We start from the raw sequence: 26,975 nt of genomic DNA on the forward strand, positions 1-26,975 counted from the left end.
ACCCAGAGAGCCGTGGAGAACACCGGCTGAGTGTTTGCTCTGTTCGAGCTCAGACAAGTCACGAGACAAACAGGCAGTTTCACAGAGCCCTGTGTCCTTCTGCAGTGTGTGATCGCCGGTGAACTCAGCAGCACACTCATGCCAGACGGGGCAGGACGAGGAGTAAAAACACTTTAACTGGGACAACGTGGAGGCGAGCAGCACGTTCAGCTGGTGGAGCAGGGGCCAAAAACTCAGGGAAATGTCTAACACCGGAAGAGGTAACACAACGTAACGCAAGCTGACGCAGTCTGTAACATTTCCCTTTTGATTTACCATCATGATGCGTTTTTGAGCAGTATGTTAACATTTAAGACATTTGTTATAAACCCCTATATTGCCATGTATGTAGACTAGGTTTATACATCTTTATGCAAATAGGAGCTGATATGCAAACAGAAAATGAATGATAAAGTAAAATGCAGTTGTAACAGCCGCTTACTGTGTCTATGTATCAGAAGTTACAGTCCTTGCCAAAAAATGTGGGCTACAAATACATTCCTACGTTTAGAAAGACGTCATGAAGCAGGCATGACTTATTGTCACCCTGCTTGTGTATCTGCTTGTTCCAGGTGACTGTGACATGATATTTACAAATGACCAATCATACTCATACGTCGCTTTTTAAACCTGAAGTTCGCTTGACATGTGGGGTTGGAAGCTTGCGCCCTGGGGTATTTAAAGCAAAGTTTTGTTGGCTTTGAGCAGTGTTTGGTAGTTTGGCTGCTTCAAAGGCAGATCTTTCAGCCACGTTCGAACAGTGAAAAACAAAAAGTCCCTGCAGTGGCACATAGATAGAAGTGTCTCATCTAAACAATCTGACATCATAACTCTTGAATGTATGAAATGATATTTTCCTGGGGTGATTATCTGGGATGTCGAGGAAGTTTATTGGATCATTGGTCATTTAAAGAATGATCTCCTCCACTTCAGCTGGGTCGTATATCTATCTATCTATCTATCCATCTATCTATCTATGCTTTGTTTTGTGGTGTGCACGCTGTGTCAGTGCGCGTGCTGTGACCCCCTCCCCGCTTCCCTTCTCCTCTTTAATATCCTGCAGGTTGATGAAGCTTGGCAGGGAGATTTTTTTCCACACTCCGGTGGCAGCGTTAATAGAGCCCCCCCCCCACTCCCCTCTTTCCTCCCTCCCTCCTTTCGTCCGGCCTGTTTGATGTGGAAATGAAAGCTGGGAAAAGGCTGAAAGTGGCTCAATGGGTTAAATTAAAGGCGATGGTGTTCTTGCAGAGTCACCACCGGGCAGTCTATAGAGAAGATAGTTGAGGCCAGTGGCGGGACACGGCAGGTGCTTTGTCTGCGGATGTTTACTGAGCACCCCCTCTGCCTTTATCACAACATATTTTACATATATAAGAATACTTCAACCAGATCCAAGTTTATGCAACTATACATTGATGTTCCAGTATTTTCAACAGCCACACTTTCACAAATATCAAACCACCGCAACTATAACAACTATAACAACTACAACAACTCGAAATAACAAATAATGAGAATGTAAAAAAAGTAATAAATTGATAAGGTTTATCTAAAAACTTTGGTTGCTGTTATTATATTGCAACTCAACAAAATAACTCATATTGTAAATTTCTGAGAAAAGATTCTGAACATAACAATAGTAACAATAAATAGTAATACACATTATTTATGTATAGTTTAAATTTACTTAAAAATTACTTCAATTTTCAATGTGCATTTCTGTTTGATATATATATATATAGATATAACAGAAATGCATATAGCATATGTCCAAATAGGGAAAATCAAATATTACTGTTTTCTTTATCTTTAAAAAAAATAATCTCTAAATAATCTCTGAGCCGAAAATGACAGTCAGTCACCTTCAGTGAAGTGAACTGAGCCTCATGCTTCAACTCTCACAATAAATTAGTTGCATCTCAATGAGACTGCTGAGAGTGAGCCTGTAGGTGTTATTTATAACAAGCTAATTAGTCTGTGCACAATCAAAGAATCATCAGTTTAAAAGTTTGGCTTTAAAGTTAAACAGGGGCGTGATGTCACAGTCACGTGCTTTTAATACCTTTTCAGTGTGATTCATTTGATCCTAATTTTTGAATTAAAGGAACCTCTTTTTTTTTTTTTTTTTATAAAGGTAAACGAACCAACTCTGCGAAATGATAAGTCTCCATTAGCAGTTTGTTTTGCTCAGTGGAGCTAAAGTCTGTTTCTTTTTACTGCTGTTCTCTTGGTTTCTTTTAATGTATAGTATTGTATGCTTCAGCCTGTTAGAGACTGTGAATGTAATTCCATGTGATGACTGTGAATATTTCTCCTATATTCAATGTAAAGCATGTAAAATGTCAAATAATATGCAGGGTGTGCATTATACCGTCTCATTTCCTGAGATTTTTTTTTTTTTTTTTTTTAGATCATTTGATTCAGAAAATCTGTCATAGAAACATGCATTTGTTGTGGTTGGAGGTTGGCGTATCTATAAGTATCTGTGTGTGTGACTTTACCTGTTGCTGTGCACCGATGTTGGCATGTGTCCCGTCTCAGGTTCCATGACATTTATAAGTGTTCATCCCCCCTCCTCCCCCAGGTCATGGGGGTCTTAACCAACTAGGTGGAATGTTTGTTAATGGCCGTCCACTTCCGGAGGTGATCCGGCAACGCATTGTAGACATGGCCCACCAGGGAGTTCGGCCCTGTGACATCTCACGGCAGCTCCGGGTCAGCCATGGCTGTGTCAGCAAGATCCTGGGACGGTAAATACAACAACAAGCATCTTACTCAACTTCCCATAAATGTTAATCCAACTGTTTGAGGTGTTTGACCTTTGATAGTTAATATTGCTCTCTCTTACCCAACTTCCTTTACATCAGTATAAAAGTCTTTGACACACTTCTTTCTTTCAGCTACTATGAGACGGGCAGCATCAAGCCTGGTGTGATTGGTGGCTCCAAGCCCAAGGTGGCCACACCAAAGGTTGTGGAGAAGATCGCAGAGTACAAGAGGCAGAATCCCACCATGTTTGCTTGGGAAATCAGAGACCGGCTGCTGGCGGAAGGCGTGTGTGATGGAGACACAGTGCCCAGCGTGAGCTCCATTAACAGGTGACAAACTGAATTATGAATGTAATCAGGTTAGAGCCGCTCTGGCTCGGTGGATGAGTGAGAGGAAGTACAGCCTTGGGGTTATGAAATCCTTTCCATCTTTCCATTTAAAGATGCTACATTAAACTGAGGCATGAAAGAAAGCTCTGATGGTCCTGAACTTCCCCTTGTGCATCCTCCAACACCGTTTATATGCAATTATCATGGCAGTGTTGGCACCAAACAAAACAGCTAAAGGGAATTTGTTTTTGGTCACAGAATAATCCGGACAAAGGTCCAACAGCCCTTCAATCTGCCTCTGGATGGAAAAGGTCTGAGTCCGGGACAAACCATAAGTAGGTCTACACCATTCAAACACATTCATACTGAGGGTTGCTTATCATTATCCATATCTACAAGCATCATTAAGGGTTGCTGAAGGATTAAGGTTAAAGATGGAGTGTGCTCATTGTTCTGTAGGATTAAGCTTGTTCTCTTGTGCTAATAGGTCCACTGACGTGTGCAGCATCATTTCAGATCTCTGTCTCAAATCTCTGTTTTTGTTTTTCCTCACACCCTTAGTCCCGAGTTCAGCTGTCACCCCCCCTGAATCTCCTCAGTCGGACTCCCTGGGCTCCACCTACTCCATCAGCGGCTTGTTGGGTATCCCCCATCCCAGCGCCGAGGGCAAGAGGAGCCACGACGACAGTAAGAATTAGAGCAAACGAATGAGGCAGCAAGTGTCAGTAACAATTAGAATTATTGTGGTGGCACCAGGAAACAAGTCCATCAGATGTATGAACATGAAAGATGGAAGAGACTGTGACTATTTCCTCTAAAGCAGAGAAAACAGGCAAATTAGCTTGAAGCACAAATTGCACAGATGTTATTCCCAAATTAAAGCACTTACATCCAGCAACTTTTTTTTAGGGTAATTGTTACTTTCTTATAAGATATTTTGCATGCAGGACTTAACGTACTTTTAAAAGGTGAAACACACCTATCTCTTTACAGACCGTCATTGTTAAACGGTCGAATATGTTTTGCGACAATTTAGAACATTTCCAAATGAATATGTGACTCACAGGTGATCAGGACAGTTGCCGGCACAGCGTGGACTCTCAGGGCAGCGGGGGTGTCCCAAGGAAACAGATGAGAGTGGATAATTTCTCAGCAGCTTCACAACATCTGGACTGCGGGTTTGAGCGACACCACTACCCACCGGACTCGTTCAGCTCAGCTTCCAGCAGCAAGACAGAGCAGGTAGCAGCACACAGCAAGTAACTAATGTTCAAGAAACATATAAACACTGATAACTGGGAGCACAACATACTCAAAAGGATAAATAAATACATTTCCTGGTTTTATTGCCATTTCTGGTTGGTTTCGCAATGATTTGGAAATTCGAAATTCAAAAGATCTCTGTTTTTTTTGTTGCTGTTGTTTTTTTTTTTGTTTGTTTTTTCTTCAACGCACATTTGCTCCTTCCACTTTCCTCCAATAGCTAATCCCTATCCGTCATCCCCAGACTTTGTACCCACTGTCCCTCATCAATGGCAGTCTGGATGAGGCCAAGACCAGCCTCTCAACATCCAGCTCCACCATTGGACGGAATCTGACGGCACACCAGAGCTACACCATGGTGGCTGGTATGTTAGTTGACGCTGCCCTTTCATTCCTGTCAAGCACATGACACAAGGCCGAAGTCCTCAATATGCCAACTCCTACCAGCAGCTGTGACACAATCCTGACATTATTCACTCTTCACTTTTTTAACGTTTGTAGTCCCACTCATATGCATCATTTGTTTTCATTTTCTCACCCGGCTTCCCCCCTCGCTGTCACCACCTCAGAGCCCCTACAGTCCCTGCCGCTCTGTCTAAAACAGGAGCTGTCCCCGGAAGTGACCAGCACGAGTCCATCGCCAAGCGTGGCAGCGTCCAACCTGGCGTTCGTGGAGCTGCAGGCGCTGCAGAAACCTGTCTCTGTAAACAGCAGCAGCTGTAGCGCCAACCATTTCCCCAATTCATTCAACTCATTCTCCCATCATGCACCAGTGTATGGACAGTTCAGCAGTCAGTCTGTCATCTCAGGTAATGCAGGTGTCCATCTCATCATGTTCATAATCAGAACAAAGGAATACGCGTTTGTGTTTGCATGTAACTTTCAGCAACTAATAATAATTCCCATTATTCATGCATTCATTGAAAAATCTTATTTTGTCGGACCAGCAGTCCAAAACTCCCAAATATAACTTTTTCTTTGATAGAAGACAGACGAAAGCAGAACTTATTCCCCTTCACTATTTAAGAGAAGCTAAAATATCTTTCCTAATAAAAATATTAGGATTAGGATCTCATTTGCTTTGAATATTTTGATGATTAACTGATTCATTATCTATTTCTGTCGCAATTCACTGTATTTTTCTCTGCACAGTAAAATACCCAACTTATAGCCTAATAGAATGACTTATTTACTGTAAAGGTGTGTGTTTACAGGGCGTGACATGGTGAGCTCCACCCTGCCAGGTTACCCTCCTCACATCCCCTCCCCGGCCCAGACAGGATACTCCTCCTCTGCCATCACAGGGATGGTAGCAGGTAAGAAGCCCACATGTGACCAAAAATACACAAGTCAAATGGAGGATAAGCATGAAATAAAAACCTGAAGGGAAATAATGAGTCAAACAGGTAGAGAGAAGTGTGTGTGTGTGTGTGTGTGTGGGGTGGGGGGGCACAAAGAAAAGGAATAAATGGAAAGAAAAGACTGGAGGGAGGCTTGTAGATTAACAGGGAGACAGGCTGAGTTAATGAGTGGCTGTGCCAGTGTGGTGAACTGTGTGTGTGGGTGCACATGGGCCCAGGGGGTACAGGGACTAGGCTAGAGGTTCCGCCCTGCTGCCTAACTACCCCCCCTCACCCACCCACCCAGACACCTCTGACCACACATTGCCATGGGAACCAGGGGGCCCAGGAGGGAGACGCGGGGGTGGGCGGAGGGGGGTGTGAAGTCTGGGTATGGCCGTCGAGGAGGCGGTCTTTGTGGCATGTTTTTGTGTGCGTATGTGCATGTGAATGTTTCTGTCTGTTTGTGTGTGCTGTCCATGTATGTGTGTCTGTGTCAAGATGGCGGCATACTACCAAATAGAGTGTGTGTGTGTGTATGTGTGTGTGTGTTTGTGTGTTGTAGTGTGTGTGTGTTTGTGTGTGTGCACGCGCATTTTTGTGTGTATGTGTGATGTACCTTTTTTATTTGAAGTCTGCCCTCCGAAGCGCGAAATGAGAGGGTCTGATTTATTATTTTTCTGGTGGGCTCGCTGTGAGGAAGCGTTGATACACAATTACTGAGTGAAAAGGGGGGGGGGAGTTAGGACAGGAGGAGGTGGAGGAGGAGGAGGTGGGGAGCTCAGGGATTCATTCCAGCCAACATAATTACCAATTAGATATTGGAATGTTAAAAAAAGAGAAAAGAAAGAAAGAGGAGTGCTTGAAAGCAGGAAGTGTAGGACGGAGAGGAGGAGGAGGAGGGCAGAGGCTGAACGATGTGAGGGGCCAAGTGCTGAGGAAAGAGGGAGCAGAGGGCTAGCTGCATGCACGCACCACTGGGCTGAGGGATTTTACCCTCAGCCATCCACCTGCACCACAGATTAATGGTTTACAGGCTGCACTAACTGTTGGTGAATTATGAGCCAAGGCAGAGCAGATGCTGCCAAACGCACAAACAGCCCGGCTCCACAGAGCCACCGGCCGTGACTTCGCTCTTCCTTTTAAAAATGTTTTTCCTTGTTGTTCCAATGTGTTTTGTCTGCAGAATGTGAGTGTTTGATGAACTTTCTCTCCCTCTTGCAGCCGGTGCAGACTACACTGGTCAGTCCTACAGCCATTCACCCTACACCTCCTACAGCGAAGCCTGGAGGTTCACCAACTCCAGCATCCTGAGTGAGTACGGACAGTCCGACAGCACTGACAGTGTTTGTTTTACTCTAACCACCTCCTGCACCAAACACCCTATCAATGAATATATTTCATTTTGTTTGATGGTAATGAAAAGACCTTCACAATAAAAGATAAATAATTTAGACGCTGACTTGCTTTTCAGCAGTGAAGTCTTGACTTCTTTGTCTGTGTATGGCATCCAGGAAGTCATGTGTGAATTCCTACAGTCACATGTCATGTAATCGCCATCCCTCCTCTAATAATATGCTCTATTTGTTGCATTACTAAGGTTACCTTGGAGCTCAGCGCTCTATCTTACACCTTCAATTTTAAGTTCTACTCTCTTTGCTGCATATAAAACTGCAGACGAAAAAATACGAAATCAAGAAAGCAACAAATGCCGACCAAGAAAGAAATGAGACACGCGGGTAGCACAGTCTACACACTTTCAGGAAAACACAAAGGTTGTTCTTTCCCTTCCCTTTTCATACATAATATATAGTGATTCCAAGAACTTGTACCACCAATAAAAAGAGATGAGATTAAAAACTAGGTCCAAGATTATAGAAATAAAAATGATAAACGATGTAAAAAAAAAAAAAAACACTTTGATAACATGGTATATTATTGTGTATTTGTTGGCACAAAATTCAGGCTCAAGCCACCTGCAGGACCAACAGGCCAAGTTGTTCAGACTCTCAGCCCAACTATCTGCTGTAAAACCTCATAAGATGGATAAAGAAAGTCTGATTCACCACCAACACCTTCCTCTCTCTGTGTCTCCCCCCGCAGGTTCTCCCTACTACTACAGTTCAGCCTCCCGCACAGCTCCACCGTCTGCAGCTGCCTATGACCACCTTTAGTCCCCGCTCCTGGACTACACCGGACCCGAGACAGCGGGCGGAGGACTTTACATCAGCTGACACAACTGATCACGGACCAAGGCCTGAAAGTCAAAACTGGATGTGAACATGAGACTGCTGACAAACCAGCATATTTCTAACATCTTGTCATGGTCCAACACACCTACTTCTGCATTATTTATTTGTCAGTACTGACACCATTTCCCAAGGTTATCTCTGACTCATGTACGTTTACACATTTCTATCACCAAGCTCCTCGCAGGGCCTGTTTCCAGAGACTCAGCCTGATGTCTCACATCAAGGTGCATATTTTCAGTACATAGAGCTCCTTAATGCTGTTTTGGCCAAAGACTTTCTTTCTCGCACATCTGCAACTTGACTCCACTGATTCAGTGAGTAGGGATATGCAACTTCTTTATACTGAACTATGCCTGCTTTTGTTTACATTTTTTTAAACTTGTGAATCCTGTCCTATCATCACTAATTGATTCGTTTTCTTGATCTATGTCTGCTTGCAAATTCATTTTGTGATTTCCTTTCTCTGTAAATTCAGATTTTAAGAACTTTCCTGTAGTGAACATAGACTAAAGGGTGACTAACACATTAAATCATAATTAAAACAAAATGGCCACGTATGCCCCTCAAAGACAATTAATGTACCCATTTAGCAATATGTACATATTGTAAATGATGAATTACTTATGGGGAAGTGATGCAATTTTACTCAGAGAATGCCTGATGAAGGAGGGGGTGATTTGGCTACTAAAACCAACAAGGCTTGAAATACATTTGTTTTGCTTCAAATATGTTCAGTTTGTTGTCATGCTGATGTTCTGATGTTTGGTAAGAACTGTGACTATTTTTTCTTATACTGTTATTAATATTATTGCAGATGTAAATACGGAATTTCTAAAGAATTATTTTAATTAAAGCATGACAAATTTACCACCGTTTTCACTGTTGGTGTTTTTACGGATTGGTCGAATTTTAAAAGGTAAAAAACTAAGAATACATTTTTTTTCTTAATTTTAAATAAATGTGGTTTAGTTATATGGTACACTCCTGATAATAACATGTAATCTGTTACGTGTTTAAATAAAACTAACAACATTATAACAAGTATTATATTAGTATTATAACAAGATTGTTAGTCTGCATCACTCTTATTGTTATTATCAATAATAATAATAATAATAATAATAATAATAATAATCTTCCTAGTTCTTTAAGAAATTACTACAAAGCCGCTTAACCCGAAATATTGGCCATTGTTTTTGCAACGCTCAGCACTTTAAAAGGACGAAAGCAATGATCCCGAAAACACGCGCATCTGTTTAATTTCTTTTCCTTCTTTTTTTTTTATTTTCTGCATCATGTACTTTTATTCGCCATTATTCGGCCCCTCTTCGCAGCCTCATTATCGCGGCGCGTTAACGAGGCCACGGTTCGGCGGTGCCGCGGCCCACCTGGTGCCTCCGCGCGGGACTCTGCCCGCGAGGACGACGAAGACGGGAGGCCGCGCGCTCCCCGAACGAGCCCTGACAGCACGTGAACCTTGGTGCTCGGGCTGCCGCACTGACAGCTGGGTAACGCCGGACAACCGGTTATTTACAGCGGATGATAAAAAAGAAGATCTCGTCAAACAAATTGCAATAAAAAAAATTACAGAAATTAATGTGGTGGGAAATGTAAGCATGAAGTTTATCACCCAACTAATGTTTAGTAAAAAAAAGAAAAAAAAAAAGAACGAGATAGAGGTTTTGATGTTTCCATACAAACAGGACAGTAAATAGGGAGTGTTGCGTGTAATACAGTTAAAATTATTTTGTTTTCAGGTTTATAGATGACATATTATGCTCTTTTCTTTTTTTGGTTAATTTAGTTAGTTTAATTTCTGAACTTAGTAGGCATCCATTTTACATCTGTGAAAAACATGCTTTTGCTTGCTTTATATGTTTTATTTTGGCACTTTTTTAATACTAATGTTATATTTTTTTTTTAGGTGAGGAAAACAAATGTGTGCTTGAACTTGATTCACTTTCAGTGCTGGATTGCGTCCTCTCCCATGGAAGCTTGTGACAGTCTCATTACACCAGTGTAACTTCTGCAGGAATTTTCAGTTCAAAAACGTCTGTGCTGTCCATGGCCTAATTCAACCTTAAAGAAAACCCTCAAACCTAATGACATAACTCTTGAATCAGACCGTATGAAGGCCTTTGTCTGACTTCTAAGACAAACACTTAAAGTCCTCGATATCAGTTCAGCGGCAGGAGTCTCTGTCTGATGATGAAGACCGGCTATGACGTTTTTCTGTTTACAGTATGCACCTCTCTTTCTCTCTGTCCCTTCAAGCCTTCATTCTGCTCACATTTCAACATTTTCCTGACTCACCTCCTTACACCCCTCTCTTTGTATCCGTCTCCTGCAGCCACACCACTGTATACGCTGCGTACCGCCCTGTAAACTTTAAACAATAGCTGCACTTCATCCCATTGTTGTCCAAGCGGCCTGGCTCACTCCAGACAGTCCCATCAACTGAGTGGACACTCATTCTTTCCAGTTCCCTGCTCAGGCATGCAGAAACACACACATCCATATACATTCATACATACAGAGGAGCTTTTAAGTGGATGTGCCTCACAGGGAAGAGGCAGGCCTTTTAACCAAACCCAGTTTCAGATTTCTCAGCCATCTGACAGCCAGCCAGAGAAATAACGGCAGCGAACATTAAACATTAACAGTCTCACTGCCAAAAGAGTAAAAAAGAAAACATTATACTGCAACACACAAGGCATAGCAGAAATAACTCCCTTCTGTCTCTCTGTGGGCCTATTAGCAAGGAGGTTTCGGGCCACAGTGCTTCTGGTAATGAGCCCAGCAGCACAATACAGGCACCGGGCTGGAACAGCTGAGGGCAGACAAAGCTGGCAGGACGGACGACCAAGACTTACTACATTTAACACACAGCCATACTAACACAGTGTATGTGTGATGAGGAGACAGAGCTAGAACGTGTATCTGTGCCTGTGTGTGTGTGTGTGTGTGTGTGTGTGTGTGTGTGTGTGTGTGTGTGTGTGTGTGTGTGTGTGTGGAAGAGAAGGCATGTGTCCCATTACCATTATGGGACAAACTCAAAGACAGGATGGGGGGCCCCTAGAGAAATTGCTGCCAAAAGGCAGAAGAGGAGTGTGTGGCAATCAGTGGGATGACGGGTTGAGGTTGTCCTGCATCAGTCATCTGGAATGTTCTCCACTTATCTTTGAGCCCGAGACACTGGCCAACCAATTCAGCCCAGCAAATAAGTATTATGTAGTCTGGCAGAATTTGGCCGTCCAAATGAGCTGCAGAACACGTTGTTGTTTTAAACTGTGAATGGCAGCGCTGCCCTGTTGGCCCGGCCCGGCTCGGGCTTTTTGTGGCCCCCTAGAAAACCCAGATTGTGTGAGTGAACCCATCACCTTGTTTATTCAGCGTTTCAGACAAAGCATGGCTGATTAATCTGAACCCTTCTCCTGAACCGAACGGTCCCCTCTTTGAATCTCTGCAGATATTTTGGAGCTCTTTCACATTGTCAGATGCTCACCCTGCTAAGTGCCACTGTGCCATTCTGACAGTGTCAACACCAACTCACTCTTCTTTGGCTTCACACACAGATATGATGGCCTGCCAGGATGCTGCGCCTGAAGTGCTTGACAGGGCATTGATTATGCTCCTAAAAAGCTTTTAGACTTTGCCGATGCTAATTTTACTAAACCATCAATCCAACAAACAGACCTACACACAACCACCAGAATAAGAAGCAGAGCCTTCAGCTGTTAGACTCCCTCCAGAGGAACCATCATCCAGTTCGGATGCAGGAGGCAGATAACCTTAACAGTAACCTAAAAACTTTTCCAATCCAGTAAAACCTATAGTTAAGGCTGGCTCAGTTTTGCCTTGACCCCTTCCCCTGCTTGTGCTGCTATTGGTCTGGACTTCCAAAAATGCACTGAGCTCATCTCTCCTTTGCTGCCTCTCCATCTGTATGTATTCATACCTGTCTGTCCCCTAATTCTGTGAATTCTTGTCTCTCTCCTCATGTTGCTTTCGAAGAGGTTTCTGCATCAGAAACTGTCTGCATAGAGCTGTGATCACAAACTGCAATACTAAAAACTAAATACTGCTACAATACTAAATATTAGCCCAATAATTATTGTTATCACCATTATTATTGCTATACATCTCAATGTGGAACTATTATATTTCCTACAACTCTCTTTGTCATTTTGATTTCAATAGTGCCAAATCTAAAAGCTGCAAGACACAATGGCTCATTGAGCTAAATGCTAACACTGGTATGCTAAATGCTCATGAAGACTAATGCTAATAGAGTTGTGTCTGGCAGGTATTTATTTTACTATCTTAGTTTAGGATGCTGGAATCCTAATATTTACTAGAAAATGTAGGGGAGGTTCATGGTAATCTAACAGATTTACAATGGAATTTTCATTTTGACTCAATGATTGTTAGAAAGCAAAACATTTACAGTTTATCTTCTAGGCACCAAAGTAAAAGGAAAAAAAAAATCCAATAGCGATAAAACTGCTGAAGATACAATTGGTCCAAGTTTTGAACCTTTATGTGGTTATGGTCTTGAATCAGGAAGATAGCAGATACTTGAGCAGAGAGATTGTTTTGTTTTGGTGTTTTCATTTCTATGGTAAAAAAAAAAAAAAAAGCTTTCAAGTGAAATGTCCAGTAGGTGCTGAGAGTTTTCATCAAAAATTATTTCAATCAACCGCATGGTGGCACTGAAAAACTCAGAGAATCACCAAGGTCAGTCAGATTCACTTGTACAGAACGTAAATCAGCAACTGTAAACATATATTTAATCTCAGACCAAAGTGGTGGACTGAACGACTGAATCACGTCTGTGCCTCTAAAGACATTTACCAGAGTATTAGAGTATTGTTATCACGAGGCGAATGCCTCAGAATACCCGAGTGGACTTCAAATGACTTCTACTTCCTCAGATTTCAAGAAACTAATCTAATCTCCCAAATCACCTTTAACCATAATGAGACAAATGTGCCAGTCAAACAGAGCAAAGTGGTCCAACACAGGGTGTTTCTTTGTAGGAACAGAGGGAAGGAAACACAGGTGCCCTGTGTCAGACCGGCCTATTAAACAGCACACAGGCCCCAGAGGCAGGAAGCTACTATTGACTGGGAGACATCAAGAAAAACACACCTTTCAAAGCACACACATTCAACACTATACACACATACACACTGAGGTGGATAAAATCTGCCAGGTATCAGGTACTACCCTGAGGGTGGGGGTTGACCTGCAGAGGCCGGGGGAGTCAAACACAACTGACAAACAACTCATTCAACATCACATACACATCTCCATTATAGTGATATATCCCCGAGTTGCACACAGTAGATTAAATATTACTAAGAACAGAATAGATGCAGATATCCAGATTTAAAAACTGATTCCTGCACAAGTTTAAAGATCAACTGAGTTAAGATGAGGTAAGTTGATAAACATTCTTGCTCTGCCATATACGTTGCATTGACCCACAGAGCGCGCTGAGATCAGGTCTGGTGTGTTTGTCCTGTGTCTTAAAAGCCTCTGAGTCTGTGCCCGGGGAGTGTTGTCAGACTGTGTGTGCAAGACAGGAGGGCAAAAAGAGGTCATGCTTGGAAATACCCTTAAGCAAGGCACTTCCTTTAACTCATTCAATGAGAGGTTGCTTTGCTACAAAAGCCAGCATTTGTTAAAGGGCAGCGCAGGGGAACGGTTATTATCAAATCTAAAGAGATTCATGTTTTGGCTGGGTCTGATTGGCAAATAAAATATAAATGTCTGGGCTAACGTCTGGCCACGAGAAAAACTGCATTAATGAGTCCAGTCTGCCAAAGAAAAAGTAGGGAAGATGTTTTTCTTCAGTGGCTCCCAACTCTTGGAAAGCAGAGTTAGAGCAATTAAAGGAAACCCCTCCAGCTGAAAAGGAAAATGACACTCATATGAAAACTGAATATATAGAGTGTGTCGTGTTCTTTGTGGTCACAAACTACAGGAGTGGGTACAAGTGGATGTGGATAAGAGCAGCAGCGACTAACAAGTGGATGATGTCTCGGTGAAAGAGGCAAATGGAGACTGAGTGGAAAAACAAAACCCCTGAAAAGACAACAGAGAGATTTCAAGGGCCCTGCATGGAGAGCCACATCACAACAGCAGCAGTCAGGAGCAAAAGCCGGAGACGGGGAGTATGGGGGCGGGAAGGGGGGCAGAGAGGAGAACTGCTTTTCAATAGGCAGACTGGGAAAAATCAAGTGTTAGTGGGGATAAGAGATAAAAAGTAACAAGTAGAGCGTGCAAGGCGTCAGCAGCAGATGGAGAATGTGCGTCAGGAGGATCATTGAGGACAGATTAAAAAAAAAAAATCTCAGGGATGAATGTGAGCATCTACAGTCTGGTTTATGTTTGTTTTGCAGGGGTTTGTGGCTTATATTTACTGTGCATTTCAGAGCTATTGCTCATGTTGAGCAACATTCAATGCAGCACAGCATGTGAGGGGGAGGAGAAAAGCGCAAAAAAAGGGGGACTGAGGTGACCTTAGGTGCCGAGGTCTTTGCTGGACAAGCCCCTAATGATCACAACTTGAGCTCTTGCCTTTTTAATTACCCACCCAGGCCTGACTGAGTTGCACAAAGCTCAAGAATGGGTTGGCAAAAATGGAACAAAAACAGGCCAATTCCTGGGGAAGGATGCCCTCTGAACTCGGCAGCTAATGCAGCCCCTGCTGCTCCAGCTCGTCATCGATGTTGCTGGAGCGAAGGAGAGAGATGGCACTCCAAAACAAGGCCACCACCGCCGCTGAAGTCATGGTCCACAGGCCATGTGAGAAGAGTCTCAGTCCAGAGCTCCATGATGACGCCAAGACCAGACGAGCACCCTTTAACAGATTGTGGCCCTGAACACAAAACATTATTAATAGCTTCAATTTGATCTGGGAAAAAAACAAGAGCTGCTAATGGCGGATTCTTTACTGTAACATTTTGTCACAGGCCCGAGAGCATGTAGGTTAGCAAAGATGGCGTCACCTTTTAACATGCCACACTGCACCTCCCATCCCCGCTGAAGTTGCTCTGATGGCCCCAGGCCCCTGTCATTCATGTGGCCCATCAGTCACCCTCATCTACAGAATCTGACTTTATCTTAATGAATCTTTGTTATTCCTTTGGATGAATAGAGGCCACTTCCATTCAAAGGACAAGCTGAGCATTATCACATCAACTAAGCAAAACAGATGTTAAAGTCCAGAATTTCTGACATTTGTGAATCCAGGTGGAAAAAAGAAATTAACTGGAGAGACTAGAAGCTGTAGGACTAATGAAATACTCACTTATCCAGCACCTTGATCCGGTTTCAGACACCCAGACAGGACAGCGTGTCCATTACTGTATCATCTGTGCTCTTCACTGCTTCTCCTTTTGTCACTTCACATTCCTGTATGGAGAGAGGGGGCATAGGGGTTAATTCCAGACATCCTGCTCTTATTGTTAACCACCCCAGGTCAACTGCTACTCGACATGTCAGGCTGAAAGAGAACAAAATGTGGCCCGTGCCACTGAGAGCAATCACAGACAGACAAGACAGTATCATTTTGGATCAGCTTTGGTGTTTCAACGCAACATATTAAAGATTCTATGTTATTTAATTGCTCAAATTTCATCCAATGTGTGATTAAAGTGGGGAGAACTAAGAAAAAAAACTGAATTGACGCACCAGAGATAGTGATGTTCATGTCCTATCTTGTCTCTAGGCAGGTTTAAGATTTAGATTTAAGGTTTAGTTTCTGAGAAGAAAAAAGGAAGCACTGAGTTTGGGTTCAATACTTTTCGCTCAAAACATGAAAATGATACTAAGATGGGATGGCCAATATTGTGATTTTGATTTGTTGTCCTTTCATTATTTGCACTGGAAATTTGAGACCGTGTGAACATGAAAGCAAACATTCTTAGCAACCTTTTCACTTTCACTTTTTTAAAGGGAATTTTCATTTTTTAACACAACAGTAGAGAAAATGAATAAACTACGTTGAATCTGACGTTACAAATTGCAAGGCCTGTAACTGTGGAGCATCTGTATAAGTGAAGAGTGTTTCTGCTAAATTTAGTCTAGAAATCCATCCCCAAATTCACATTTGACATTGACGAGTTGCATTTTATTTTCCCAAAAAGAGAAAACACATACACAGCAGTTTGATAATAAACACTTACTATGAACAAAATATGTAACAGTAGCATCATAGTCAGCAAGTTCACGACATATGCAGAATATCAAACAAAAGTGCAATTAGGGTTTTTCAAATCAACTTCTTAACTGACAGGACAGCTTATTCAGCCTCACTGAGCTATGTCCTGTATTACAGCACCCTCTTGTGGTTTACATTTTACAAGGCTCACTGTTTGCCCTCAGGACAACTTTGCAAATGAAGCTAATTTTGTATTAAGTATTCAACCAAAACTGATAAAATAAAATAAATCAAGGCCAAACACTTTTAGCCCTTCAACAAATGTATCAGCTGCCCTTTCTCCTGATGAGTGTGCAGGATTTCCTGAGGTTCATTTTTGAAAATGTGCACAAAAATGCAGAAAAACTCTACTTGTTTAAACGGATATGATGAATGGTGTTTGACAATAAATGACTGAAAAAAAAAAAAAAAATTGCCCATAGGCGATTATTAAGTTCACCTTGACCTTGAAACTAGAAACCTGAAATCCTGCCAGTTAGCACAAGAAACACAAATCAGTTTTGGCTGTTAAAAGACTTTTTAGGCGTCTTTATTCCATCGAGGGATTATAGTCTTACGATACGTCCGTCTTTCAGAGATATTGCGTCTAACTTTGATCACTGTTGGAGGAGCCAGCTCCAGCTCCAGAGATGGGCTGGAGTGGGACTTTTTCAGCCCTTCTTCCACCTCTTCCTGCTCCCCAACAGCTTCTGCACACATAGCTTTATCGAAAGCATTCAGGTGTGCGTTGCTCGACACATCATTCTCTGTCTTCTCCATGTTCTTCCAGCCCTCCAGCACCTGGATATAGATCTCATAGCGGGACATCTGCAGGGTTTGGGCCAGAGGAGCAGAGTCACTTTTTAATCTTTTTCACATTATTAAATGCACATTCCTCTTTTTCTCACAACACAACACCTCCCCTACCTCATGCTGCAGGTACTCCGCTCTGACACGATGCTCCTCCAGCTCCTTAGCTCTGGCTTTTCTGCCCTCAGGCATGTTTTGCTGCAGGTACAACAGGTCTGCTTTGAATGACTCCAGCATTCCTGCATGAGACTGCAGCTGACGGTCCTGTACAGGAAGAAGCACATAGGAACAACAATCAAGTTTTAAAGCAAATACACATGATGCAAATCCTGCTAAAGCAAACAGAATAAGGTATGAGCAGGAACAGAGTCAGTTAATTTTCTTTAACCACATGCCAAATATATATTACATCTGTGCCATGCCTGCTAAACAAAGAATAAAGAATTTTCTTTCCTAATTAGTCTCATTCAAACAAGTGAAGAATTAACGTTATTTTAAAGGTAAACCACTTCCCTTTGAAAAGTTACTTTACAAATAAAAAGTTCATTTGAAAACACAGGCACCTTTGCTCACTTCAGTGTATTCAAAGATTTTGTTTATAGAAAAAATATGTTAAACTAAAATTATAATAAAAATTATGTAAAATAACTTGCAATTGTAAGCAAATTAAGGCCTCAATAAAAAAGAAAATGTATCATTGGGTACCAGAGTGTGATCAGACTGTGAGGCAGGGAGGATGGGCCTGAAGAACTTCCTCTGGGAGCCAACAGCCGCAGGGAATGGAGGGGAGGAGTGAAGAGCCGAGACCAGGTTAATACGGCTGATCCATGAGTTCATCTCCACTTTGGACCTGAGCACAAACAAACTCTGAGCTCTGACACTGACTGTGGACTTTATATAAACACACACACACACACACAAACAGAAACACGTATTTACACATACAGAGCCCATCTTTGTTGTGACTTACGAGGCCTGAAAGAGGAAAATCCTCCAATCAGCCGTCTGCAAACGGAAGACATGTGGCTTCTTGGTGTAATCGACTGCCTGCTCGGCCAGAGAGTGGTGCACACTCACCACCTCCTCACTGGTCTGCTGGTCCCTCCTGTAATCATCCTGACACATACACACCAGCCAACATTAAAAAATTGCATTTACTCACCCAGAGTCATATATTCATCAGGTGTATCAGGTGTATATAACTCCCTTGAAATAATCAAAAACAAGCCGGCTTTGTTTTCACACAATAAAACTGGAGCTGAGTGACTGACCTTCTGCAGGTAAAGGACCATTCCCTTCAACACTCCATAGAAAGTCTTCCAGCCTCTCCTTCCCCATGGAGCTGCAACACAGAAACATTCACAAGGTATGGGAAAAGGCCCCCACAATAAAGACACTCACAACTATTACAACTTAACTAGGAAATTATCAAAATGCAGGTTTCTCCATTAATGCCCGAATGAATGGAGAGCTGATGGATCTTAATGGATTGAAGATCCTTGAGATGTCAATGAAAAATAGAAATGTGGTGTTAATTGTTCACCAAATGTTGGCTTGTTTTCAAAATAAAAGCTAAGATCAAAGGGCTCAAAATGACTGTCTGATACAAGTATATTTTCTGTGTGCATCCTTCTTTACAAATCCCGGAGTAAAGGCATACATCACAAACAACTCAACAGCTGATGTTGTTTTCATGTATGTAAAATGCTGAACCACACACAGGAATCTTCATCAGACCTACCTGAAAAACTGATTTTAACTTAAAACAATAACTATTCTCAAAAGCAAAGTAGCATGGACTCACTGCGCTTGCCGTCAATGTCGGCATGGAGCTTTCTCTTGAGGAATCCCTCTTTCACCACCGCAGCCTTTGCGTCATGAGGAACATCCTGGAAGGGGTTGGATTTTGAACGCAGTGCAGCACTTATTCCTGAGTCTTCTTCCGGCTGCCCTGAGCTTTTCAACTCTTCATCATCACTTCAGCATAATAACATAAGTGTAAGATAATAATGTGTGAGACATGACAATGGAAGAATTACTGAGAGGGATCAGATGTCTTAAAAAAATCAGGTGGTAAAAATAATCACTGTTCACTTACACAGCCCACTCCAGCGGCTCACTCTTGATGGAGTTGTAAAGACTCTAAATGTAGATTCAGAAAAATAAATGAAACACAGTTTTCATTAACAAGGACTTGACCTGGCTTTGATGAAATGTTTTCTGAACACCATAATGAAGGCCTTACTTTCAGGAGATCCTTGTTGAAGTTTTCACCGTCATTCATTCCATCCAGGTTGGATACAAACTTAGCAGAGGACATGGATTTTCCTACATGCTGTTGGCACACACGAAAAAAACATAGCACTTTGAATTTAATAGAAATCAACAGACAATCATGTCTTTTATGGTTATAAATGTGTCCTACCTGTCCATGCAAGTCAGTGTTGAGAAGCATCAAAGCACATGTCAAAGCAAACACCGCTCCTGAGAATATAATGTCATACCCATCTGTCACATGAGAGCACTTACCGCATGAACATATAGTAAACAGCAAAAATACCAATTAAGTAGCAGAGGTTCACCTGAAGAGGAGAAAGAGTCGGTGTTGCACTGATGGTAGCGGCAGGCAAAATGCTGCAGCACACGTTCCCTCTCCTGGCTCTCTCCTATCACTACCACGACTTTCAGGAAGGATCTTAGGGATAAAGAGAAAATGAAACGATATAAAAAGATTACAAGACATTTTATGTTTTTGTCATTTTATGCCATCTGAGCTCTACATCAATAACCCTCACCTCAGGGCATGATCCAGTATTTTCCCAGTGAAGTCAAACAACTTCAGGTATTCTTCTCCAACAGCACGACTGAAGTCATTGCTAAATGAAAAAAACAAACAAACAAACAAACAAACAAACAAACAAACACATACACACTGTATCAATATTGTCATATGGACTTGATCACAAATGTTCTGATCTTTTTTTTTTGTTTTATAAGGGCTACTAGAAAGAAAAAAAGCACATCAATATCACAGGAAAATGGTATTTAATGCAGTTTTCAGATAAGTTGGGAGCAAAAGCAGAAAATGTGGTGTGAACAAAGGAAATCATGACTTCTTGAGGATGCCCATGCACTCAGGAGAAGCTAGTGATCCTTTCCCACAACTCCAGCTGTTGAAAAAGTCCAGAAAGTTGTATAATTCAACCATGACCATTAGAGCAATTACTTTAAGCTGTTCAACCATAAATTTAACCACATCCAAGTTGCTGATTGACAAATTAAACAGTGACGGAGGTTTAACTTCCCACATTGCTTTTGTGATGAGTTGTACTCCAGGACATTATGACATAATTTAGGTGAAACACTGAAGCAGTTAAATTATTCTTTAAAGGAGTATTTAAAAAATGTATGATTGAACTTCAAGTTTGGCTGGAAAGGAAAAATAGTCATTCATCTTCTGCCGCTTATCCGTTTACGGGTCATGGGGGTGGCTGGAGCCAATCCCAGCTCGCATTGGGAGAGAGCGGGGCCACCCTGGACAGGTCACCAGTCCATCACAGGGCCAGTCAAAGAGACAAACAGAGACAAACAATCACTCACTCACACTCACTTGCACTAAGACCTAGGGACAATTTAGAGTCACCCATTAAGCCAAACATGATGTCTTTGGACGGTGGGAGGAAACCGGAGTACCTGGAGGAAACCCACGCAGGCACGGGGTGAACATGCAAACTCAGCAGGTGGCAAAGTGTCTCTAATGACATCATCTGAGTTATTTTATCGTATTTCAGAGCATCCAAAACCACAGAGATCAACTGTTTTCCCAGAATGAGCAGCATTTACTGTGACAGCTTAGTTGATCCTAACAGGTAAAACCTGTGGAAAGCTCCTTTGTGCTGTATGTTATATTAATAAATATGAAGGAGTGATCAATTGCATTCTATTAACATTATTAAGAATCTGATTTTACTGAAGACAAAATAGAAAGCCTCCTTGGAGGTTAGGTTTGACAATATCACTATTTGGACATAGATGTATATATACTCTGATATGGGAAAAAAAAATGTACAGTTATTGTTCGAACACTATGAATGTACTGTAAAAATTCATGGCTGCTGGGTATAGTTATCAATCATCCACCTACAAGTATCAATAATAATATTGAGTGCACAGGTGGTCCAGTGATCATGTGGCATATATCTGTGGACAGTATCAGAAAACTGTCCACAGATAAGGCTTCCCTGGACAGTGGTTGGTTCAGCAACAATGCTGATTTTCAGAAGCAGATTTAATAAATAAAAGAAGGTGCTTACTCTTTATCCAAGTGCTTCACCACATCTATACGTTGGATCCCGTCCAGTTTATACAGCTGTTCAGCGAGGCGGCATGCCATGTCTCTGTCCACCTCACCTCCATTCATATGATTCATATGAGGCACCACAGTCTCAGGTGTCTGTTCCCCATTCACCTCCACTGCTTTTAGATCCCCATTCTCAGAGCCTTCTATTTCCTCCGGATGTAACGTCTCAGAATGTGTGCTCTCCTGATTTAACTCAGTCTGCTCTGTTACTTCAGTCTCAGGGGACAGCTGCTCTGTTGTTTCTGACTCATTTGAATTCTCTGGTTGCACAAGCTGCTCTGAGAGCGCTGGCAGTGACTTCTCAGCCCGCTCTATTGACTCAGTCTTTTCTTGCTGCTCTGCATCTTCATGGTGTTCAGTTTCAGCACAAATGGTCTGCTCGGACTCAGTAGGCTCCTCCACATGCCCACCATTTTCAAGTTGGCCTGGCTGTTCTGCCAGTTCCATTGGTAGTGACTCTTCCAGATGCTGTGTTTGTCCTAACTGCTCAGAGCCGTCGGAGTCTTGCTCCTCTATTTGATATGACGCCTCTGTGTGAATCTGCTCGGTGTCGTCAGTAATTTCCAGCTGCTCAGATACAGATTGTTCAGCTTGTGATGAAACTTCCTTCTCTCCTGAACTTGTCTGGTCACTATCTTGCTGCTCCAAACAACTTCTCTCATCCAGGTTTTCAGTCAGCTCTGGTACATCTTGTGAGTTTTTTATCTTCCCAGCATTTTCTACCTCCTGTGCTGATGCTTCTTCATTGTAATTCACAGCCTCTGATTGTTCACTGTCCGCATTTTGAGCTTCATGTTTGCACATTTCTGGTTCTTCAATGGGATCTTCTGCAGAATCTTCATCTGACCGATGCAGGATTTCTGTATCCTCTTCAGTTCCTGAGTGCCAGCTTTCCTCCAAAAACACAGACTGTTGAAGGTCAGTTAGCTTATCTGACTTTTTGGTTAGTCCAGTATCATCAGGTTGTAGAGGCTTTATAGAAACTTCTCTGCAAAGTGTGGATGAAATATAAAGTGTAGTCAGTGTACAGCACAGAATACTGTGACATGATTAACATAATGAAAGCATTATTTAACTGTATACTTCCTGTTCCCCTTTTGTTGATACTCACACAGAGCCCAGAGAACTGGTAGCTTCTGTCTCTTCAGTGTTTTCAGTACAAAACACCTCTTCTACACTCTGCTCCTCTTCTTCTTCAACTCCCTCCACATTCTTCTCATCAATTTCTACACCATTTGCTGACGTTTGCTGTTCTTCCGAGTCTCCTTGTCCAGTCAGCAGAATGCCGGGCTCCTCCTGTTCCTCTTCTAGTTTTACAAGACTGTCCACCTCATTCTCTGAGCCGTCAGTCCCCTCAAGAGAATCACTTAAGTTCACAGTTTCAACAGTAACTAAGGTTGATGACTGTATCTTCTCGTCTCCTGCATCTGTCCTCAGTGGAATTTCTGGGACACAGATCACAGTTTTGCTCTAAAAGCTCTACTTACTCTACACAAATGACATTTGAGAATTGTGCATTCCCAAACTTATCGATGAACAGAAAGAGTTTTGTGTAAAGTTCTTGCTCTGAGTAATACATACCATTATTACTGTCAGTCAGCTCATGTGTTGAACCTTCCTTTTCCTGTGTCGATGGCTGTTGTACATCTGCAGCATCACATGGCTGGAAATTGCAACACGGACCATCAATCATGAACAAGCTTAAGAAAAACTCGTGATTATACCAGTTATATTCTTAACCTCATCTGAATAACATGACCAACCAGGCACAATAACCAAAATATGTATATCTGCCGACATTAAGACTGCAGTGGCTACACTACCAGGAAAGGGTTAAAACACAGGAAACTGTGTCTCAGGGGAGTTCGCGGACATATAGACAACAATCTTAACAATAGCAATATGGCAGCAATAAATCTCTTTATAATATCTACATTCGTTCAGTACTTACCTCAGAGCTGTTTCCTATCCACTCTCGATTAGATTTCAGAAGCTCTGAATCAAACCCATCCTGTTCCTCTCTCTCTGCCTGTATAAGCAGCTCAGCATGATCATCTTCAATTTGGTGAAGTGATAGGGAAGTATTTTCTGAACTCGTCACCTCCTCATAGTTCAGTTCATTGGCCAAGCTCTTATCAGTTATGAATGAAGGCGTCTCTGTAAAGGGATCGGGCATGTCCCACTGCACTGTGGCACAAGAAATCCGAGGACTGGTACAGGTCATGGGGCGTACTGACCATGGCATTTGCTCCCACTGTTCTGCCTCGTCAGGAGTCTCTTCTCCCGCCCTCGGGGTGAGATTGACTTGATCTGTCCCATGTGCCTGATTTATTTGCACTTCTGTCTCGCCCCAAACAATGGGATCCTTTTCTCCATTGATGTGCTGGTGTTGTTTAGAGGTCAATGACTCTTGTTGGTGCTGCTGCAAGACTGAATCTGTATGATCTAGAAGAGAGGAGTATAAAAGTTCTTCCTCCATTAGCGTGTCTCTCTCTCTGTTAGTTCCGCTGTTTTGGAGGTTGAGGAAGTTTGAGGTTTTGTGGGTTTTGGTAAAACACAACCAAACTTTAAATGCTGTGTGCTACAAAATGTCCTGCTCAGTTATATGAAGTTCATTTGGATGTTCATTTTGTGTGTATGTATGAATCCAAAATGGAAAATCATGTTACAACCTCCGCTGTTGCCATTCACAGATCTGTAACAAAAGAGAGAACTCATTAATGCTTGCAAATGTTGACCACACCCCAAACCTAAGCAGCACAAGGAAAATGTGCTCCAATTATGGGTCAAGCGTATGTGGCTTGAAAACTCTGGTGTTGCTTGACAAAAACAAAATTGTTCTCTTAAACTTCTTCATTAAGTATTTGAAGATCACATCAAAAACATTTTTAGGGGAACATCCAGAACATCTGATAGCTGACAGACAAAGGAAGGCATTCAGTACACTGGTTTTACAGTGATAGCGATGACTGATTCTAAATATAGTTTTTTTTTATTCACTGTGGTGCTGTATTTTTCAGTTTATCTGTGAGAAGTTGGTTGAATTCAGAATTACAGTGGATTATATGAGAACCACCTAATCAAGTTGGGAGGTTTTTTTTAAGACCATCTTGATCATTCGTGACATTTTTAAACTCCTTGTCATAGGATATGCAGATGTGCAGAGTACAGTTTTGAAATGAAATGTCACAAATGCTTTTTGCATTTCCTGACCACAGACACTGAAAATCAGCACAGCAAGTGAGCGAGAGCAACAGAAAGAAAAAAAAAAATGCAAAGAGACAAAGGTGTAAGTGTGGGGATTACGAATGGAGGCAGTCTGTGGCATTGAGGGGTTATCTTTGTTCAGCAGTTTAACAGTCTACACCCTGCGTTTATCATTGTACCATGGTGCTGCCCTGGGACCCTGGCTGAGGGTACAGAGTTGTGTTAAACTGTGGTGTCTTCAACACAAACCAAGGTCATCTCTTCATACGACATCAAGGCCAGCAAATGAAGAGCTAACACATTGTCATTTATGCTCTTTTCTGCCTAGCTGAATCTTTGGCTTTGATCTCAGATTCATCTCTCCCTGTCTCTTTCACACTTCATTTTTACAGCTATATGTCTGTCTTCATTTTTCTGTTCACGTCATATAGCCAACATCCGGGACAGACTTTGACCACATTTCCCGTGTGGGTGCTCAGTTCCTGTCAGTGTGCAACAGTATACATTTGACACTTAGCAAAGATCAGTGACAAAAATCATCTGTAAACACTGTGTTGGAAACAGAATTAGTTGACACACTAGGACATTACATTACTACAAATGCAAAATTTTATCTCCTGATGTTTCCAGTTTAAAGACTAAGTTTTGAAATAACTTGGAGCTGTCAAGCATTACACATGACTGATTATAATCTGTCACAGCTCTTTGACAAAATATTGAGCATTTCACATGATAGCACAGATAATCGGCTGTCTGTGATCTAGAATGTTTGACAGCATTGTTGATACTACAAACTGTAGCTGAAATGCTTAGATTACTGTGGAGACCTTCTGTGAAACATTTTTCTGCCTCAGAAAAAAGAAAAGGACAAGACATTAGTCTTGGCAAAAATAAAATTACTCTGACAACATACAGTTTATTCTAACTCAAGAGCACCATGAGAAGTTGCTAACAATGAATAGCAAGATTTGAAAGCTTGTGACAGTAGAGCGGCTGGTTAGCATGTGTCAAGTGAAGTACTAAAAAAAACCATTAAAGAGAGAAAAATAAAAAGAGGAACATACCCTGGATGAAGTGAAAGTTGTGAAATGACTTTTATGCATTTATGTATGCATGTCCAAAACAGAGTGTATCTACAGAGGATAGACGCTGCCCAATGTTTCATTCATAACTATAAGTGAGCATGGTGCAAATGTAAACTTGATCATTTTAAAGCCCCAAAGAACTACAAAAGACCTCATTAAAAAGAATCTTTTCAACTGTAAAGAATGACTTACCCCTTCCAGGCTCTTTAAAGCAGCATCATATGATCAAGTGGCTTGTGAGGGTTTAAGTCAAGTCTTGTGGGAGGGAACACACCACTGCGTAACACTGGGTTTATGCTGCTGTCAGAGAGCTGTGCCTTCACAGACACATTCACACGCACACACAAGCACACAAATACCCCTCAGTTGATTGTGTCTAAACCTGCTGCGCGAAACAAACCAGCCTCACATCCGCTCTTTAAAAAGGCAGGCAGCTTTGCAGTCTGAGGTGTCACATTAAAATGCATGCAAGTCACAAGTCCTGGTCTGGTCCTACTCGTCCTCCCCCGCCTTCGCGATTCCTGTCCATTTCGGGGATATCACATTCAGCCTCCCGTTGACCTCAGTCCTGTTTGCCCCTGTGCAGCTACGTCTGTTGGGAGAAAGGGGGAGAATTTAGAGGAGGGTAAAAAGGAGAAAGCCGCTGAATGGTAACACAGAGGAAGAAAGAGGGACTCAAAGACACCTGAGAGGTTTTGGCCAACGCCTCCTGTCCTGAAGGCATGCAAGCACAGCACCACATAGGTCAGGTGAAGGGAGTGGCTCCATGTCGTTCCTGCATAGGACACCACAACCAGGTGTCTGTATCCAATGTGCAGTGTAATGCTGCGTTAGTTCCTGTTGTCTAAATACAGACTGTGGTTCTTTATTTTAAAAATTACCCCGCAACATCACTGCTTTTGTTTGTCATATTTAACACATGGTCACATGGTTTTCTTTCTCTTTCTGTCCTCGTAGTTTTTGTTTCTTTTCAGCGGTTAACCATTTTAAAGGTAAAAAAAAAAATAAAAGTTTTTACTTTACTTACATGACTACCATCAGTTTCAAAAATTCTGAATTAGCTTCATTAGCAGTCGCATTTAGCCATCAAAGTTTAGCTTTTCATACTACATATTAGCACTTAATAGTGCTCTTGTTGCGGTTAACTTTAACTTACAGCCAGTTTATGATCACGTTGTACAAATTAATCAAATGAATACACCTGAGCAGCTCCTTTATCCAACGTGTATTCACTGTTATTTAGCTTTACTATTAAACTGTGTCATTAGCATGATTAGCTCTTTGAATTGCCGTTGGCGTTAAAGCACTAGCA

The 26,975-nt window shown here is 42.0% G+C and overlaps 2 protein-coding genes across 2 annotated transcripts; one reads left to right on the forward strand and one right to left on the reverse strand.

Moving 5' to 3' along the window:
- The first annotated feature begins 241 nt into the window (after positions 1–241).
- pax8 (paired box 8) lies at positions 242–7,914 on the forward strand. The gene is made up of 11 exons (XM_029516484.1): positions 242–260; positions 2,624–2,789; positions 2,940–3,137; positions 3,396–3,472; positions 3,699–3,824; positions 4,204–4,379; positions 4,645–4,765; positions 4,970–5,209; positions 5,615–5,716; positions 6,965–7,054; positions 7,844–7,914. Exons 1-11 carry the CDS (start codon positions 242–244, stop codon positions 7,912–7,914), a joined length of 1,386 nt encoding a protein of 461 aa, XP_029372344.1.
- Positions 7,915–16,104: 8,190 nt separating this feature from the next.
- LOC115052456 (PH and SEC7 domain-containing protein 4) lies at positions 16,105–26,311 on the reverse strand. The gene is made up of 16 exons (XM_029516564.1): positions 25,856–26,311; positions 23,323–24,066; positions 22,953–23,034; positions 22,483–22,816; positions 21,325–22,359; positions 19,807–19,887; positions 19,594–19,706; positions 19,437–19,495; positions 19,257–19,346; positions 19,110–19,153; positions 18,816–18,988; positions 18,283–18,353; positions 17,982–18,127; positions 17,717–17,861; positions 17,129–17,275; positions 16,105–17,029 (listed from the first exon to the last, which is right to left on the reverse strand). The coding sequence occupies exons 2-16, from the start codon at positions 23,848–23,850 to the stop codon at positions 16,742–16,744; spliced, it is 3,336 nt and encodes a 1,111-aa protein (XP_029372424.1). The 5' UTR covers positions 23,851–24,066; positions 25,856–26,311; the 3' UTR covers positions 16,105–16,741.
- Positions 26,312–26,975: the final 664 nt, after the last annotated feature.

This window comes from Echeneis naucrates, chromosome 12 (genome assembly GCF_900963305.1).
Source record: "Echeneis naucrates chromosome 12, fEcheNa1.1, whole genome shotgun sequence".
Lineage (NCBI taxonomy): Eukaryota > Metazoa > Chordata > Actinopteri > Carangiformes > Echeneidae > Echeneis > Echeneis naucrates.

Bases quoted from the DNA above. Each gene is read 5' to 3' on its own strand.
- pax8 (XM_029516484.1), top strand. The intron at 2,790-2,939 runs GTAAATACAACA...TCTTTCTTTCAG, and splicing joins GTCAGCAAGATCCTGGGACG to CTACTATGAGACGGGCAGCA. The intron at 3,473-3,698 runs GTAGGTCTACAC...TCACACCCTTAG, and splicing joins GAGTCCGGGACAAACCATAA to TCCCGAGTTCAGCTGTCACC.
- LOC115052456 (XM_029516564.1), bottom strand. From the start codon at position 23,850: ATGGAGGAAGAACTTTTATACTCCTCTCTTCTAGATCATACAGATTCA. The intron at 22,817-22,952 runs GTATGTATTACT...TCTGTGTCCCAG, and splicing joins GCTGACTGACAGTAATAATG to AAATTCCACTGAGGACAGAT. The intron at 19,888-21,324 runs GTAAGCACCTTC...TTTTTCATTTAG, and splicing joins GTGAAGCACTTGGATAAAGA to CAATGACTTCAGTCGTGCTG.